The sequence below is a fragment of the Pyxicephalus adspersus genome, chromosome 8 (genome assembly GCF_032062135.1).
Source record: "Pyxicephalus adspersus chromosome 8, UCB_Pads_2.0, whole genome shotgun sequence".
NCBI lineage: Eukaryota > Metazoa > Chordata > Amphibia > Anura > Pyxicephalidae > Pyxicephalus > Pyxicephalus adspersus.
In genome coordinates this window covers 56,991,901-57,009,802 of record NC_092865.1, presented here as the reverse complement: position 1 = coordinate 57,009,802, position 17,902 = coordinate 56,991,901, and the positions used below count along the sequence as shown (strand labels likewise).

The 17,902-nt window shown below is 38.8% G+C and overlaps 1 protein-coding gene across 1 annotated transcript in view; it reads left to right on the top strand.

The window, feature by feature from the left end:
• The first annotated feature begins 799 nt into the window (after window positions 1–799).
• LOC140337198 (monocarboxylate transporter 2-like) overlaps window positions 800–17,902 on the top strand; it is a 34,731-nt gene continuing 17,628 nt past the window's right edge. The window contains exons 1-2 of the mRNA XM_072420792.1: window positions 800–863; window positions 8,750–8,995. Of these exons, the coding sequence (XP_072276893.1) occupies window positions 8,779–8,995 (217 nt within the window). The 5' untranslated portion in view covers window positions 800–863; window positions 8,750–8,778. The remainder of the gene's footprint in view (window positions 864–8,749; window positions 8,996–17,902) is intronic.

The window sequence follows — 17,902 nt, the reverse complement described above, 5'->3', positions numbered from 1 at the left end:
TGTATAGTTCATATGTAATGTAATATGTAACTATGAAGTAATACACTTTTAATGCAACATTACCTTACTACTGTCCTGTTTTACAAAAAAACGTTGACACAAACGCTTTAATAACATACAAATATTATGCCAGCAAAAGCCTGTCTTTTTCTTCTTTCCTCCCTATTGTCCATTACATATTTCAGGCTTGGCAAAATAGAACCTTTCTTAAAACGATATAGTGAGCAACGGACCCCCACCTTTCCATGTGCACACAGCACATTGCAACATGTACCAGCACCTATTTTATTCTCAAGGCAGTGTGCAATGCGAGAATATGTATATGCATTGTATTGCTTTGGCAATGTATCAAATCAATCATCAGGTATCAAGTTTAAGGGTAATACATGGTAAAATAAGCTTAAGAAATAATAAAAAAGTTATTGGTGGTACTTCAAGATAATAGAATGTTTGACTTTTTTGGACAGTGTACCTTTATCATTTATTATTGGAACAGGCTGGTCTCATATGGAACTGATAATCCTGTTGGCTTTATTAGAAGGTTAGTACATCATTGTCTATGCAATACTTCTCAAACTGACATTAGCCTCCACTTCCCAGGAGGTTCTGTAGTATTTGAGTGTTAAAAAGGCCCCTAGGGCATGATTGCCTTTTTTAGCTGTTTTAAAGACAAATAGGACAGACCTGACCACAAGGTGAGCAAAAACAAGCAGTGGAACCCAGGCTGTACTTCTTATGGTGTGACTGTCCCAGACTCCTCCCTGCCTTCTCCTCCCCCAGATAAGGGCTGTTAAAAAGTATTTTCTCTCCCCCCTTGCTTCATATTTCAAAACTGCTGGGAGCTACACGTCATCTAGGAGAGGGTGAGTGTGCAAAAGCAAAGGGAAACCTTCTGCTGATTCAAAGTTTGTCCTGTAGTTGATGATGGTTGGCAGCGATGAGTGCACACGTGGAGCAGAGGAGACAAAGCTGCACTCTCCAAAAACTTCTCACTTCTTCTAAAGCATTCAAATATTGCAATTCATTTTTACCAGCAGGATGTACAATAGTTCTGTTCTTTTGAAAAGCCAGCAGCTGCTTAGAAAACTGATTTTACAGACCATGTGGAGGACAGTTGTCTTTTAGCACGTGGGGGATTTTTTTTTTTGTAGTGTGACCTTGCTACAAAAAAATCTGATTATCACCAAGGATCGCTACATTTTTACACATGATTGCACAAAGTTTGATGCAATTTCAGTAGCACACTGTCAATAAAGCCCAGTGATTCACATTTTAGGAAATGTAAATACATATGTGGTCCTTATGATTTTTTTTAAATCTTGTGATTTGCATTGCAATTTCTATTTTTTATTTGTTCATTATTGTTTTTGTTATTTGTTTTGAGTGTAGCATTTGACAGGCAGGGGGGATTGGTCAGGTCAGTGGGTTGGAAAGACAAACAAAGTATCAGATTCTACAAGTAGTGACTCAGAAATGCAAGATATAGAGAAAATAGTAGGGAAGCAAAAGTAGGTATAGTGAGAAATCTGCAGGCTCTGCATCCATATGTGTGTTAAAGCCATCCACACTTTAGTGTTTTAGTGAACTACTAAAATAAATAAATAATCCAGATTGTTGCATTTTGGTTGTGTTCCCATCATGCCTTTCCTTAAGTAGGAATAAATGGAAACATGCATCAGTTGCCAGGAATGCACCACATTAGATACAACACTGTGTGACTGTACAGGAAAAAAAAATCACTATATGAATATTATTAGTATTGAAATGTCATTGTCTTATAGTGCTTTGTATTGTTTCCAAGTTTGATGATATTTCTCTATTGTCAGTAAAAGTGTATCCATTGGTTTAAACAGAATAGAAAATACAAATGTTCAAAGTCATGTCTAAGGGCCCCTTTAACACTTAACCTAATGCAGAAATACATTGCATTTGCACTTTTGTGCATCTTTTTTAATCATTCAGTGAAGAGGTACATTTAGAATAAAAATTTAGAATGCACAAATTCATTTCACAAAGTCATTTGGTTTTGTGTGTTTCCGTTTAGTTTAAACAGGATTACTTAATGAGGTTAAATGCTCATGAAATTAAGCTAGCCACATGATATTTATAGGATTTCTTCTTGAATTGCATTAAAACAAATGCATTTGGAATACATTTGAATGGAGCACAAATGGTTGGCACTTATCCTTCATGAAGGCGTTCACTACACATGCAATCTGTGCACAATCTCTTTTAGATTTTCCAGAACTGTAATAAGAGGACCTGGCCAATCTATCCAGTCAATTATTATCAGATCAGGCTGGTCAGTGCACTTTATAATTACCCTTTCTTTAGTGATGGCTTCTTTTCAATTTGGTGTGGCTTATGTAAAGACTTTTAATTGCTTTACGGGCAGAGACGGATATGGATAGATGAGATATGCTGTAATCAGTGTGGAAAAGTATTATATCAACAAGTAACATATAATGCATCCAAAATTCACTTACCCCTTCACCCTTATAATACACAATGTACCTTGCGGCATTACAGCCCTCAGTAAGGTGTGGCAGTAATGAGATTCATTAGAACTAGCACCGAAATGCACCGTAGTTGCTGACTGGATGCACCATACTGTGCTATGGTAAGAGGCGCAGGGCTACTGTTGCTGTGCATTGGCTACCCATTCTATAGCCTTTAAAATGGCATTTTTTAGGCTTCCCAGCATCCAGGTAAATGTCCAGGGACATGGGGTCACATACGCCTGGCTACACATAAAAAAAAAAAAAGTCCTCCCTTGAGCCTTTTTTCCAGTTTGGTTATTCACTTACAATGAACACAGTAGAATACAATAGAAACACATGTTCAATATTCCTAGCTTCTGAGCCATGGATGTCCAAAAAAGTGCCATGCAAATAGGATACAAACACGCAGGAAAGCATGCAATAACAATGTACAAATATCCAGCCAATGTGAAAAAAGTCTAAATAGGCTGCCCTAATGCAGTACACATAAATGTGCAAATACCACACATGTTACAAATGGCTAAAGAACAGATCATTGTAAAGAGGCCCATAAACCAGCACAGGCTGTATGCATTGTGGAAAAGTGAATCATGATGTGGGCTGCACTGTGCTTCCTAATTTTGTTAGGAATTAATGGTATTTTAGAATATTTGAAGAAATCCATTAGAGTGTACATACATAAAGCAAGAACATTTCATTCAGTGTAAGTGCTAGTAATAATTGGCATATTTGGATCAGCAAATATATTACAGTTGCTTTCCAGTAATTTTTGTTCCTCTTGCGTTCCAAACTTTCAGTGGTGAATATGTGCACAATTAGAAATCCTTTTTTTTTCTGCTGGTTTTATTTAATTCCTATCATCAATTGATGTTAATGGGGTTCTTAGGACAGTGTCTTTGGATGCATGGAGAGGTAAATTTATTAAATTAACTGTGGTGTCTGAGGGAGAGGAAGAACGTAGAAAAAATTCTGTGGCCACAGGCAGCAATAACAATGTGACTTCCCTACTTTGTCCAGAAAAACATGTTTTACCTGGCATAATACTGGAGGAACATATGTTTCTCTAGTCCTGAATGAAAACGATTTCTTTAGTGAATCAACCTGTCTTGCAGGCTCAAGAGAAAATATTTTGCTAGGCACATCTGGTCTCAACAGCTTAACCCTAAGGCTATGTTTACTGCATGATCACTCTGGTTACTACTAGCTGATGTCACTGAACCATTTCAGGTGGGAGGCTACATGTAGTTTCTCATCTGTGGCAGCTCATACTGCATGAAAAAAAGTAGCAGTAAGTCGTTCTGCCCAATGCATGCCACATGGAAACCGATATTCCTGATGCAAGTGTGAAATTGGCCTAAAGGGTCTCTAGAAATTATCTTGAATTGCGTAGGGTCAGGTAAGACTCTCTACTGGAAAATATCAAGAAGTCTTTCTTGGTCTTGTGTATGGGGTTAGAGGATTATGGGAATCTCTTAAGACCGGCATGTCCAAAGCCCGGGGGCCAATTGAGGCGCATTTTCTGATTTCCACCGACCCGCAGCCTCTGTCATCACAGGGAATCCCCTACGTTTTTATAGTGGGCGTGTGCTGTGTGGAACCCACATGGACCACACCCATTCTGATTCCAAGAACGTGCTCTGCACAGAGCCCGCACTGACACCGGACTCTGTGCACTGGGAATCCCTCACATCACCCTGGTGGACGTGTGCTGTGCAGGACTCGCACAGACCACGCCTGCACTAACCCTGGTTCGTGGGGGGTGTTCTCCCACACATTTTCACCTTACCAAATCTGCAAAAAGTTTAGACACTCCTGCCTTAAGATGACCTTGTTGTCAAACCATTCTATTTAGTAGTAATTTCCTTGATTCTATGTGCATAAGTCCCCATTGTGTAGACATCCAAAGGACCTAAGACTGTTGCTGGGTGCCGCCATCTTGAATAAATCCTAATATATATGGTTCTTTAGCCGTATGCCTGGATTGTATTCCCTAGACAATATAATGAAAGCTAAACATCATAATACTGACATATATACAACAATTCATCTAATCTAGGTTCAAGACAAGGTACATTTGGCAACCACCACTGACCTCTCGTCCACATCTGGATTTGGTCCATAAGCTGCAAGCATTTATGCTGACCTAATGAAACCATGAAAGTTAGAGGTTATATTGCTACCTATAAAAGTAAACGGCTGATGGCTTAAGAACTTAGGTCAGAGGGCAAACATCCAAATTTTGCGCAATCCTAGAATAAACATTGTGAAAGGGAATTCCTACTTTATTTTTCTAAACCTTTCTGTAAGTCTTCTATGCTCCCACGCTTTTTTCTCCCCTTTCCTTGTAAAAGAAGTTATACTTGCCCAAATCCTTTGCCATTGGTGATTCCAGCTGAAGTCATCTCCTTGTGATGATTTTATGCCGCTGGATGGTGAGAGGGCCCTATCCCTGCAAATACCAAATGACCGTGTCACACAGGTAGTGACATTGCCTCCAGAAAAAGGACCCTCGTCCTGTAAGAAGAAGACTATGTACACATGTGCAATATTTGTCATTGGAAATGATCTTTCACGATCCTTTCCAACGAAAAACGACTGCATGATGCATGAATGAGTGCTGTACATGGAGCACAGTTCTGCTCTATGAAGAGGGGAAGGGGAGAATGATGGGGTGGCACCCCGCTGTGTCCTCACCCCTTCACATTCATTACGGTCGTCCGACTGACGAGCCCTGAGCCGGTTATCGGACGAAAACCATTGCGCGTGTGTACGTAGCCTAAAGCTACCTACACACGTGCAATTATTGTCTTTGGAAAGACTCTTTCACAATCCTTTCCAACGACTAAGGACTGCGCGATGCATGAACGAGTGCTGTACATATTGCACCGTTCTGCTCGATGGAGATGGGAGAACGACGAAACGGCACCCTGCTGCGCGCTCTACCCCTTCCCTTGCATTGGGATCGTTCGTTGTCCATCGTCTGTGGATCTGCCAGGACGGTCATTGGGTGATGGATGATGGTAATTGTACACACGCCAGATCCTCGTCTGATATCTGCCCTGAGCCGATTATCGGGCGAGAATCCCTGGACGTGTGTACCCAGTCTAAAGCTGCGTACACACTTCCAATTTTTATCGTTCAAAATGAACGACGAACGATCGATTGGGCAAAAATCGTTCGTAAAAAAAGTAACCAATGACGCCGACGAACGAGGAAAGTCGTTGGAAATGAACGACCGGACCAGCGGATCAGATTGGACGACGATCGTTGACCATCGTTCATGTGTACGATCGTTCATTGATCGTCCATGGTCTGAGCATGCGTGATGAACGAACGTTCCTGTGGTGCACGTAACTTCCTGTATCGTTCAAACGATCGCATCTATTGTGTGTACAATATCTACGAACGATCGTGTCGTTATCTGTATGTACAGAATCGGTGCTATACGATCGTTCGCAGATATCGTGCATGATCGTTCGTCGTTCGTTTACCAACGATAATAATTGGAAGTGTGTACGTAGCTTAAGACTGGAGCATCACTCATCTGTTGTTTTAGGTGTGTGAAATAGGCGGTCAGGTTGAAGAAATTAGGAGACAGCTATGTGTCTGGTGTTAGCTTTGTCCTGAAGATAAGCTTCAATACACATAGCCGACAGGAAGTTGAAGACTTCCAGGTCATGGCTTTCTATGTTATCTCTGATGCCTTCTTATCATTGGTGTCCTTAGAAGCCCTTCATCTGCTCTCCTGCAGTTGCAAAGTCTTTTGAATACAAAGAATGAGTGAAGCATGGAGCCTTGAAAAACCAAGTCCTGGAACAGAAGAGTAGATCCAATGCCAATTTTTCTAATGGCTGAACAGTTTTGCAGCTGGAACTATTACATCTGTATTACAGAAAGAGTAATAATAAAAAAAAGTTTATAACAGACTTTGAGGTTTTTGATATTGTATTTACTCAATGTGAGCGTTTTTGTTGTCTGCAGTGGGATTGTTAGTCAGCTGTGCATTGGGAAATATCTTTGCTCAGTGAAAGAATGTGATGTCCAATCGATGAAGTTACAATAACTTCCTGAACTTTATACATATTACATATCATTACATAATACAGGTTACACAAACGCTTCTATCCATCAGGTTCAGCCTGTCATCATAACTCCCATGGTTTTAGTCCACAGGAAAGTAACTGCTCACAATGTTCTGTATAAAATGGTTTCCATATTACACCCCAATAGTTATAACAGTTCATAGTTGTGAAGGAATCATCTATTTGTATTCCTTTATTGAAGCTGAAGTTTTTTTTTCTTACTATTGGTTCCTCCTATCCCCTATATGTCAATGAAAATGTTCAGTAAAAATGTTTCTATTTTCATTATGTGGACTTTGCTTTTCTATGAAATGCAAGCACATCATGGCGAGTAAGAGTGGCTGACAGGGTGCTGCCAAGTCCTTAGTGCCTTAGTAGTTTTTGTTTCTAAGAATCCTCACCTTTTCTGCAAGCAGCAGGCTGGCTCTTGGAGGAGGTATGCAGATATTAAAAGACTTGATGGATGGTTGTCATTCTGGAAGAGTGGCCGTTTTTTAGATCTTTTCTGCATCTTTTTTTAGGTCTTTTTTGCATCCGGACATCCTTTGTAATACTTTGTGTAATCTTGAGCTTCCATGGTTAAACAATTCCCTAAATGAAGGGAGTGAACCAGGGACAGTTAGGTTGGGGAGGAAATGGCTAGATGACGATTAATGTTATTCAGCCCGGAAATTAGGTTGGCTCTCTCTGACTTGCATCTTCTAATGTATACTAAGAGAAGCTGACTGTGGGATGTAAAACCAGAGTCTTTTTATTCTGTAATTATGATAAAATGTTCATTTTCAAAATCTAAAGCTACGTGCCACACGTCAAATTTTTCTCGCCTGATAATCGGCTTTCGGACGGATATTGAGCGAGAATCTGGCGTGTGTACAGCCCGTGACGTTCATCGTCAGTGGATCCATCCTGGCGGATCCATGAACGACGAGCGATCCTAATGCAAGGGAAGGGGGAGAATGCGCAGCAGGGTGCCGCTCCGTCGCTCCCCCCCTCCCCTCTCCATAGAGCAGAACGGTGCTGTATGTACAGCACTCGTTTATGCATCGTGCGGTTCTTATCATTGGAAAGGATCCTGAAAGATCCTTTACAACCACAAGAATTGCATGTGTGTATGCGGCTTTAAAAAAGTTTTTGAGTATATTTAAAGTGTACTTGCACTCAAGAACATAAATGTAAAATATATTGCAGCCTAACAGCCATTAAATGTGGTAGCCACAATAGTTTTCTTTATCCAATGCTTTTCATTTGTTTTCAACTGGTAATACTTTCAGTAGCACACTTTCTGTCCTTGGGTGACAACTACCTCTGTGTACTGGATCTATAGAGGAGCAAGGTTGTCACTCTATAAAAATACTACAGAATATTTCTTCACCTTTCCCATCACATAGGGAGGGGGTATTCTGTAACCCACAGAGGAAACATTACCAACTGATAAAGGCAACGCACAGGCAGAACCCAGAGGAAGTTATCAGTTGAAAAGACAGGACAAACAGGTAATTTTTGGTCTTTTTAAACAGATACAACAAAACATTTTTAATGATAAAGCCTGGAAGTAAAAAAAGGGAAATTCATCATTCTGTTGTTTCACTTTAAAGCCCTAAAAAGTATAGGGAGTGACATTGCTGACTATTTTTTCTAAAAAGATAGTTGTCTGTTCGTTATGTTGATGCCTGCCCATTATTTTGATGAAATATATATTTTTTTTCTTTGAGGGTTGTTCACATCTACCTATGTCCTGGTCCCGTTTGGAAATCGGCTGTTTACACAGTTATATACATCTTATTGGGTGCAAAATTATGGCTCATTGCCTCTTAAGATCCCACTCATCCACCAATTGGTGCCATACTCGCCCTCCCCTGCAGTACTGTTTGTAGCCCTAAATATAGTCCCAAACTCTGTTTGCTCTGATGACAGAGTTTACATAGAATTAATAGCCATCTTAGTTCTTCCATGTCCTGTTTATTGGGAAGAATGGAGAGAGCTCAAAATCTTTTAAATGACCATAAGTACCGGGGATATCCGAGGGCTTCAACAGATGAACAGAGCTGTGGGGGAGCAAAGTGTCAGGTTCCTTAGGAGAACTGCAACGTCAAGCTTAATACTAACTTTGCTCATATGGAAACTGTCAGCCCTGTTCATTTACAAACCTTTCCTTTTGTCTTCTAGGTTTATGAGACAAGTGTCCTGATTACAGAATGGCTCCAGCAGCAGGAACTGACCTTGGTTACACCCCACCAGATGGAGGATGGGGATGGGTGGTCGTTGTGGGGGCTTTTATATCCATGGGGTTCTCCTATGCCTTTTCTAAAGCAGTCACTGTGTTCTTCAAGGAAATCCAAGAGTACTTTGGGGCCTCAAAGAGTGAAATAGCCTGGATTTCCTCTCTACTGCTTGCCTGCATGTATGCTGGAGGTACGTAAATATCAAACAATTCAACAAATAGCCTGTAGGATGTTAAAAATTTGCATTGACTTGTTATAAAGTTGAACTTTGGCAGCTATCTTGCAGAAATACTTGTTTGTGTTATTCATCCCATTTCACTTTTGCCTTCCTTAAAAAGTTACTTGAAAGTCATCTCCACCCAAAGCTGATATTTGAGCTTTGGAAAACACTGGTGTTTGAGTTACCTGTCAGATCACAATGCAATTGTTGATGAATCAAATAGAAAACAGAAAAGGGCACCTTGGAATTTTTCATCAGGTTTGGTTGGGTTGACTTGGATACCATTGCCTTGCAGTCATTCAAAACCATCATTATGTGTATATGAATGATTTGCAATTTCAACACAAGCAATTACAAATTAAATCAAATCAGCAAGTTTTTAACCACCTTCTATTCGTCTGGGATTAGAGATGTAGGCATTGCCTGGGTTTGGTTTGTTCTGGGCTCTGCAAATTTTCAATTTTCATTGAAGTTTGATGAACCTAATGTTAATGCTGAACCCCAATGAGACAATCCAGTGTTGTTCAGATACACAGACAGCAGGGTCTGGTGGTTGTTAGTGTGGTTCATGATAACTTAATGAACTGATTCTGATGACCACCAGCTAATGGGAACACTATGGGTCACAAACAGTGGAAGTTTCAGCTGAACCTAGAGGGCATAGTGGAGACTTACCTTGTTCATACTAACGTGTATTGGGTGGTAAACAAGCGGTGTTAAAGGTGCCTTTGCATTGCAAACTACCATTCCTACACTGGGCCCCACCCAGGTTATTTGACCTTCTTTTCAATAATACTTGTAACATTTATTGATGTTTACCATGATGGACTTTGAGTATCAGTTACACTGTCCTTTGTTATGTACACAAAGTTTACCTTTTCTTAATTTACTGTCCACAGAATTCCTAAAGAAGTTTCTCTGGCTTGACAAATTTTAACACGTTTGTTCCTTCTTACAAAAACAAAAACTCTTTCCTATTAGCCCTGGAGACTACCATACAATGTCACAACTCCAGTATTCAAAACACGTACTGCTACCGTGCAAAATACAACCCCAAAATAATTCCCCAAAATAGAAAGTGATTTAGTCAAATGTGTAGATGAAGCAAATGTTTGAACTGGAGAACTTATTGGACAAACAACGTCAAATCATGAACTCTTTTGAAACCATGTAATTATTTTTTGGCAAGTTCTCTTTTAAGTCTTACTTGATACGCTCTATAAGTTGGTAATGGCTAACATGACTCCCTGCCATTCATTGTATACTATATATTTCCCAAATTTTTTTTATAATGGAGGATGAGTATCACTATCTACTATGCAGTGCATTGTGTGGCTCATACATAAAATGTGGGTCATAGTGTGAATCCCTCACATGTAATGCATGTTATAGCAATGCAATAGTGCAGGGGTCCCCAACCACCAGGCCATGGGCTGTGCCAAACTGCACCACAGCTGTCCTTGTGGGCTGTAGTCTTCCATGTCTTCCATGTCTTCCAATCAAAAAAGCTGGTATGCTTGTTGAGAAGACATGCAAAAAAGATTTAGTGAGCACTGCAAATCTGGTCTTAGTAACCTAATTTATTGGGTTCTTACTGCATATAAAGGGTTTTCACTTTTCTGATCTGCATGTTAATTCCTTAGAAGTTCTAAAGCTAAAGGGTCATCATAACAACCATAGAATTACCATTTCCATAAGGAGGTTGGCAAAAGCAGCCACCATAATGTCCCTTAACTATCAAGACCTTTGCATTGCAGAAACACAGGCGTGTTCCAATGCTCTGAGGATGTGCAATTTCATACAATGGGCCTGAATTATTAAAGCTCTTCAAGACTGGAGAAGATAGACTATTATGGGAGAACCTAGATGATCCAGCACACCTTGAATGAATCTGTTTCAGGATTGAAACATTTTCCAAATATGAAATTTATTTTATGAAATCTATTCCAGGCTCCAAGTTCTCCCATGATAATCTTCTTCAGGTTTGAAGAGTTTTAATAAATCAGGCCTATTGTGTCAGGCAAGCTGCCTAACACCCTGTAAGACATGTATGCACCTTTTTTTTTTTTTTTTTTTTTTTTTTTTTTAGTACCACACTGCACAATGACTGTGTTCCTTTATATTTTTTTTTTAAGAATTACTAGCACTATGCCAAACAAATGCAGTGAAGTGTGGATGCACATTTCTATTCCTGTAGATTTTATCCTCCGTTCCCAAGTTCTTCTGTAAGCAGTTGCATTTCTACCGGTGCTCAGCTCACATAAGTTTTCCAGAGAAATGATTATCTCAGCAGTCAGATTTACAGTTCTCAATTCATTTGTAAGCATAAATAATTCATGGGCATTATATACATTACACAAGTATCATGCAGTCGGATTGATTAGTGGTAAAGTTAGTGGAAAAGTTCCAGCAGACACAGCAGGGTCCGGTTGGTGGAAAGTTAATCAGCCCCTTGTGTATATTTGCACAGCTGGAAGTAATTGTGGATATAGAGGGGGTTAATCTATTTAAAGGGATTACTTCACATAATGAACAAAAATTTAGCTCCTCACACTAGAGCTTCTACATGAACTCATTTGTGTGTTCTGCAGAGCTGAACTGTGACATTTTATTTCAGTAAGGAAGATAAAATGTATCCAAAGCAAAATATTTCCCATACCAACAACTTGCACTAACCAGTGCACCATATGGGCAATCCCCTCAAGCAAGAGCTTTGAATAATATATGAAAATAAAAGAGGAGGCCGCTTTATTGCATAACTTCAAGCACATTGTTTAAATACAGTACAGGTAAACTCTGAATTGCATTGAGTTTGCTAAAGCACTGTAAATTATAAACAATTGCCACCTTTTAAGATAAAATACTTGTCATAATTCTATAGTGCTGCAGTTGTCTTGCAAACTCTACAACGATTGCTGTAATCGCTTTGAGACATTTCTCAGGGTGTTTTTTTCTGATTGATACAACAATGGATCATGCTTGCCAGGTGTGTCCTAAAGTGGCTACCTGTAGTTTCCATTGGAAGCCTGACAGCATGAGAATGCAGGGGTACCATTGGGAGACAAGAAAAGAGAACTGCCATACATGAAGAATCTTCATGAAAGATCGTCTAGGAAAAGGTAAGAGGGAATCTTCCATTAAAAATTTTATATAATCTAGACCTTAAAGGAGACATTCTGTGGCTTTAGAGATATCCTTCAGATTTGTTACTGGAAGAAAAAGTAAATGAAAAGGTAAAGGTAAACCTTTAAGGAGTCATAACTATTCCCTACTTTAAAATTAAAAGTTCTGGCTTTACTAAGACTCATTCCCACTATTGCATCCGTAACACAGAGAACAGTGCATGCATTATTGCAAAGTGCAGAAATTGACATCACACTTGTGTTGGTGCACTGCATTGCCATCAATTTTTGATGGCAAATCAAACTGCAACCAGCATGCAGTAACTCTGTCATGGACACTTTCAATGCATTATATTTCTGTGCATTGGACAGCCTATTCAAATGCAATGCATATTAACATGAATGGCAACACAAGTACATTTTTTAAAATGCATCTCATCTCTTTAATGCATATTTAAACAGCCTAAAATATGTGGTGAGGTTTTTATGAGATTTTAGCTTGTGCAGGAGTTCATTTATGTCAACATATACAAAAACTGTACTTTGAACTGTGCAATGTACATTGTTCAGTGCACAGCTTGTAAAAGATTGGAACAGGTACATATGAATCCTTTATTGCAAAAGAGATATATTTTGTCTCTTGTGCAATAAAAACCCTGCCGTTCACACATTTTTATTTTACATCCCTCTTCAAATTTTTCATTTAAATATTTCTTTCTTTCTTTAAATTGTTTTATTGGCCAAAATAGTTATGCTCACCTTGGTGATAACACCAACTTCTGCATATAAAACATTTCCCTGTGTATTAACTGTCTTTAACCAAAACGCAGAACTGTAGTGGAACCAATAAAACCAGAACACGCTGTGTATACAAGCAGTGGTGCATGTCCGTTGAATTTTACTGGTACCCTCACACTGGACTCGCATACGTTTGCCAAACATACCCCTGTAATAAAGAATGCATGCATTACTTTGTGTCTTGGGCATGTGCAGTATGGGCCAATAATATTAAATCTGCATGATCTATAGGCATTCAATTGTTGTTGAGTACTAAACATTGGCGGGTTTATTCTCTGTTACAAGGAAGCATAACCTTATTTTCCTCACACTGAACAGTCCTTCCTGATTTCCCTCTCTATAAAGCTGCTGCCATGTCCCTCCAAGCACTGGAAGGGTAACCTAGGTCTGTGCAGTTATCACAGGATTATGAATAATATCATCCTGGCAGATCTGCTGAGAGAGGCAAGACAAGGAGCGTCTAGTACAAACATTCTGTGAGCTTTAGATCTCTGTAAAATGTTTATTGGTTAAGAGCAAGGGAAATATAGCTGACACATTCTTTGGGAACAAGCCTCTCCCTTCTTTAGGGCTTCAGGAGTTTTGTTCTAGCCATGAGACCATATGGTGGTTTTCTCCATTTCTTGACATGGGACTACATAAAAAGTGTCTCCAAGTCAAAACTTGGACCAGGTCTAGGTTCCTCTTGGCCATCTACTAATGAATGGGCAATTCCTCTAAAATGACAGCTGACCATGACCCATATACATTGAGTGCTGGGCTCAAATCTTCCAGATAAACATCATCCTGGCAATTAGAGGTCCTTGAGTTACCTTAAAGTTGCCAGAAATAGGAAATTGGCAGACAGAAAGCAGTGATTGAGTGATCCCAATAGAATAATATGTTAACGAACAATAAGGTGTACTCTCTTGCTCTTTCCTGAAGACAATACAACGAAAGGTGATATTTTACCTTTTTGATTATATAAATTGTGGTGCACTTAAAGAGTGGTGCCTATGATAGCATGGGGTCACATCACTCATAACCACATAAAGTCTGCAGCATTGTTTTTATACAAATATTTTTGTTTCTGAACATCAATTTGTCAGTGATATGATACTAATTTGATCATCAACTACTATTTAAACAAAAATACAGATATATAGATGCGTTACTAATAATGCTCTGTCCTTCTGATGAAGCCTACTGGTGAAACGCGTTAAGGACTGTAAAAGCTAAATTGTATCAATACAATCTTTGGATTGTTCAATTACAGTTTTGTGTGTATGTGTGTGTGTGTGTGTATATATATATATGTGTGTGTATATATATATATATATATATATATATATATATATTATACAAGCTACTGTACAGTTATAGTACCTTTCCCAATTTTTAAAACATTTTTTAACAGATTTTTTTAAAGTTTATTATTAAATGTATTAATTTTATTTATATATATATATATATATATATATATATATATGACATATTTTAAATCTGCAATGGGAGAGTGGGCAGGGTTATGTCATAATGAAATCACTCTGGGGGAGGTTTCTCCCCTTTGAGTGACACCCGGCTCCCAGCTCATGCGCAGTCAGGAGCCTGTGGGTTTAGTGGTCCGCGGAACCGAAAAGGTTGGCGACCACTGTACTACACCCTTGTTTGGACATATTTACATAAGGTACAGGTCTACAATATAGAAAACAAAAATTTCATAAAAAACAGTACCACTTTTAGTACAGAAATCGAGACATCAGTGAAACGCCCAGGAGGTAAAATAAGTTCCTCCCAGATTATCCATCTGAAGTCTAGGAATTAGGATGGATGTCCAACATGGAGATCCCAACAGCAAGATACATTTAAAGAATGCAGCAGTGTTCTTTTTTTCTTGCAGGACAAACATTGAACTGGTGAATCACAATATATTCATTATTAATTTATAAACACTTGTACAAGACATAGTTATTTCTAAATATTTTCTAAATTAAATTAAAAAAAATAAAATAAAACTATATATTGGATGTCCCCATTTTTTAGGCCCCTGAAATTGATGTTATATTGTTAAGCTTCTACGTACATTTCTCCTATGCCACTCCAAGGCTCGTACACATTTTGATTCTTGTTTTTCTTATCCAAGTCATAAATTATATTATTTATAGTCATAAATTGGAAATCTTATCTGCAAGATAAAAACAACCACTAACACACCTTTTATCAATCCAAACATAGAATGGCCTGGAGGTTTTTGATGATTTACAAAATGGCCCTTTATCCTGATGTTTTTGTGTACACACAAGGATATTTTACTTGGCTTTACAAATAAGGTGAAGAGGTGTAGGTATTTCCTCCTATTTATTACATTTATTGAATTAATTTAATAAAAATAAGAGTTTTATTTGCACATGATTGGATGGTTGAAGTTAACAGTTTCACCTTATTTAAGCCTCTAAACAGCTTCTAATTCTGCTCCTCATCGTTTTTACCCCTGAGGAACCTTTAAAAAAAAATGTTCATGTCTTGGGAAACCCCTAAAAATACCATTTTAATTGGGGAGGGCTCTTAAATGGTGGGCAGAGGAAAGAATGTCCCCTTAAAGTGGGTGATAGAATACAACCTTTATAGATGACAAAAAAACAACATTACAACCATGCAGCTGACTCTACAGACATCAACTATGCAGACATCATCAAATGGGAAGGCAATCAGCCACAGTCCAGGGAACTGCTTGTAACCTCTTGGAAATGGCTGTCCCAATTGTCTATTAGATTTATTCTCATGATCTGCATAGAACATCATGTATCTCACTTTGATATGCAAACCTTGCTAGGGCAGTAATTCTTACATTGTGATAGGTTGTGGGAACCTAAGAGAGTAAAGCTGCGTACACACATCAGATTTTTCTCGCCCGATAATCGGCATCGGCCAGATATCAGGCGAGAATCTGGCGTGTGTACAGTCGGCATCGTTCATCGTCCGTGGATCCGTCCTGGTGGATCCACGAACGACGAGTGATCCTAATGCAAGGGAAGGGGGAGAGCGCGCAGCAGGGTGCCGCTCCATCGCTCTCCCCCTCCCCTCTCCATAGAGCAGAACGGTGCTGTATGTACAGCACCGTTCATGCATCGTGTAGTCCTTTGTCGTTGGAAAGGATCGTGAAAGATCCTTTCCAACGACAATAATTGCACATGTGTACGCAGCTTAACTGTTGCATTGCACGCTACCTGTGTTTGTGCAAAATGATTACCTTCTTTTTTTATGGTACCCCAACACACACAGACTAAAATGGCATTTCTGCCTGGTAAACCTGCAAATAACATGCTTCCTGTCCAAGGTTAACAATGCTCATTGAAAAGGAGTCTTGGTTGTCCCAATAGGTTGTTCTCCTGATTTGGACTTCTAACACCTCCTGTGTTTTTCATCTACATTACATGGGGACAGGGAATTCCAGGAAACTTGATTTTTTGGCAGGTTTAACATATATAGTTTCTGTAATTGCTGAAAAAGTTCTTGAGTCAGGAAATCTATTAAATTGATGTGTTTCATATATGACCGAAGCTCACCTTTCATCTGAAAACATGGGAAGAGAACTTTCTTTACAGGGTAATGACACTAAAATGAATGGATAGAGCTAAGATTGATCAAAGGCAGGGAAACTACATCATGACTCAGCAGAGAATTACCAGAATGAATGAAAATATAATTACAGAAGGTCATCAGGGAAGACTCATGTGGCCATTTTTGCCTATTGAGCTTATCTGTAATATCACCAATGTGGATATTTATGGCTTATAGCATATATACATCAAAATAGAAATCTATACAAATAGGGTATGGCTCTCGGAACTCTTCTGTGTCATTTCATGTTCCCTCATGTAATTACCACCATATTTTTGCCAAAAATCGTTACCACTGAACTCCTTGGAGATATTAAAACACATTACTTAATGCATTTATGTATCCATTAAGAAATCATTAAATGTGTGTTTTAAATGCAACTAATCAAAGTACCCAAATCTCTCTCCTCAGCCTCTAATAATGATTGAGATACAGAGAGACAGGGGTACACCAATGTCATTTAGTGATTTCCATGTTGGACCTCTAAATGGCCAATTGAGAATGACCACTGTCATTCATTGAACAGAACGGCACTGTGTGTACAGCACTCATTAATCTGTTACAGAAAATGATCATGAACGATCATTCCCAGTGACTATTTTCTTAAGCCCATTGGGCATCTGTACGGGGCTTAAGGTTTCAACAGCTCTGTCATTAAAACTATAGAAATGTTTTTGTTTACTCCAGAGTTTCCTTTAATATGTGTAAAATAAACCTCTAAACAAGACAAAGTTCTTTCATAAATGTTATAAATGGACCCATTGTCACCCAAAACCCTCAGCTATATTACAGCTGCACAGAACTTCTATAGCATTCTTAAGAATTACTGAGCTTAAAGTGGATTAGTGTAATAATTCTGAGAAAGGCATCTCATATCCGGAAACATACAGACATGTAGAGGTAAGATTTGGATTTTACTGATGACTGTAATATTTGTGATGGTGGCTGAGTACACCTTCACTTACTAAGCTGTAATAATACCTTCTAGCCAAAGCTAGAAATTAAATTAATTGTAGGTAAAGCGAGGTCTGAAAATTTACTTTTTTAAATTAAACATAAAGTCCAAAAGTACAGATGTGCTATAGGTATCACCTAGAAATGAGTGAAACAAAACACTTTTTTCCAAAAACTGTCAAGCAGGTCCTGCGACAGGTGATGCAAAAAAATAACTGTACCTGCCTGATTACAAATTTTTAAATACACTGAGCTGTCCTCGTTCCATTGTCCTTGTGCCATCTTCTTTGTAAATATTGATTCATCCAAACACATTTCTGATCTGATCCTGTTTCTGATCTTTGGCCATCTTGATTGGCCAGGCTGGCATGATATAAATCTCACGCAGGTGTGTGGGAGTTTA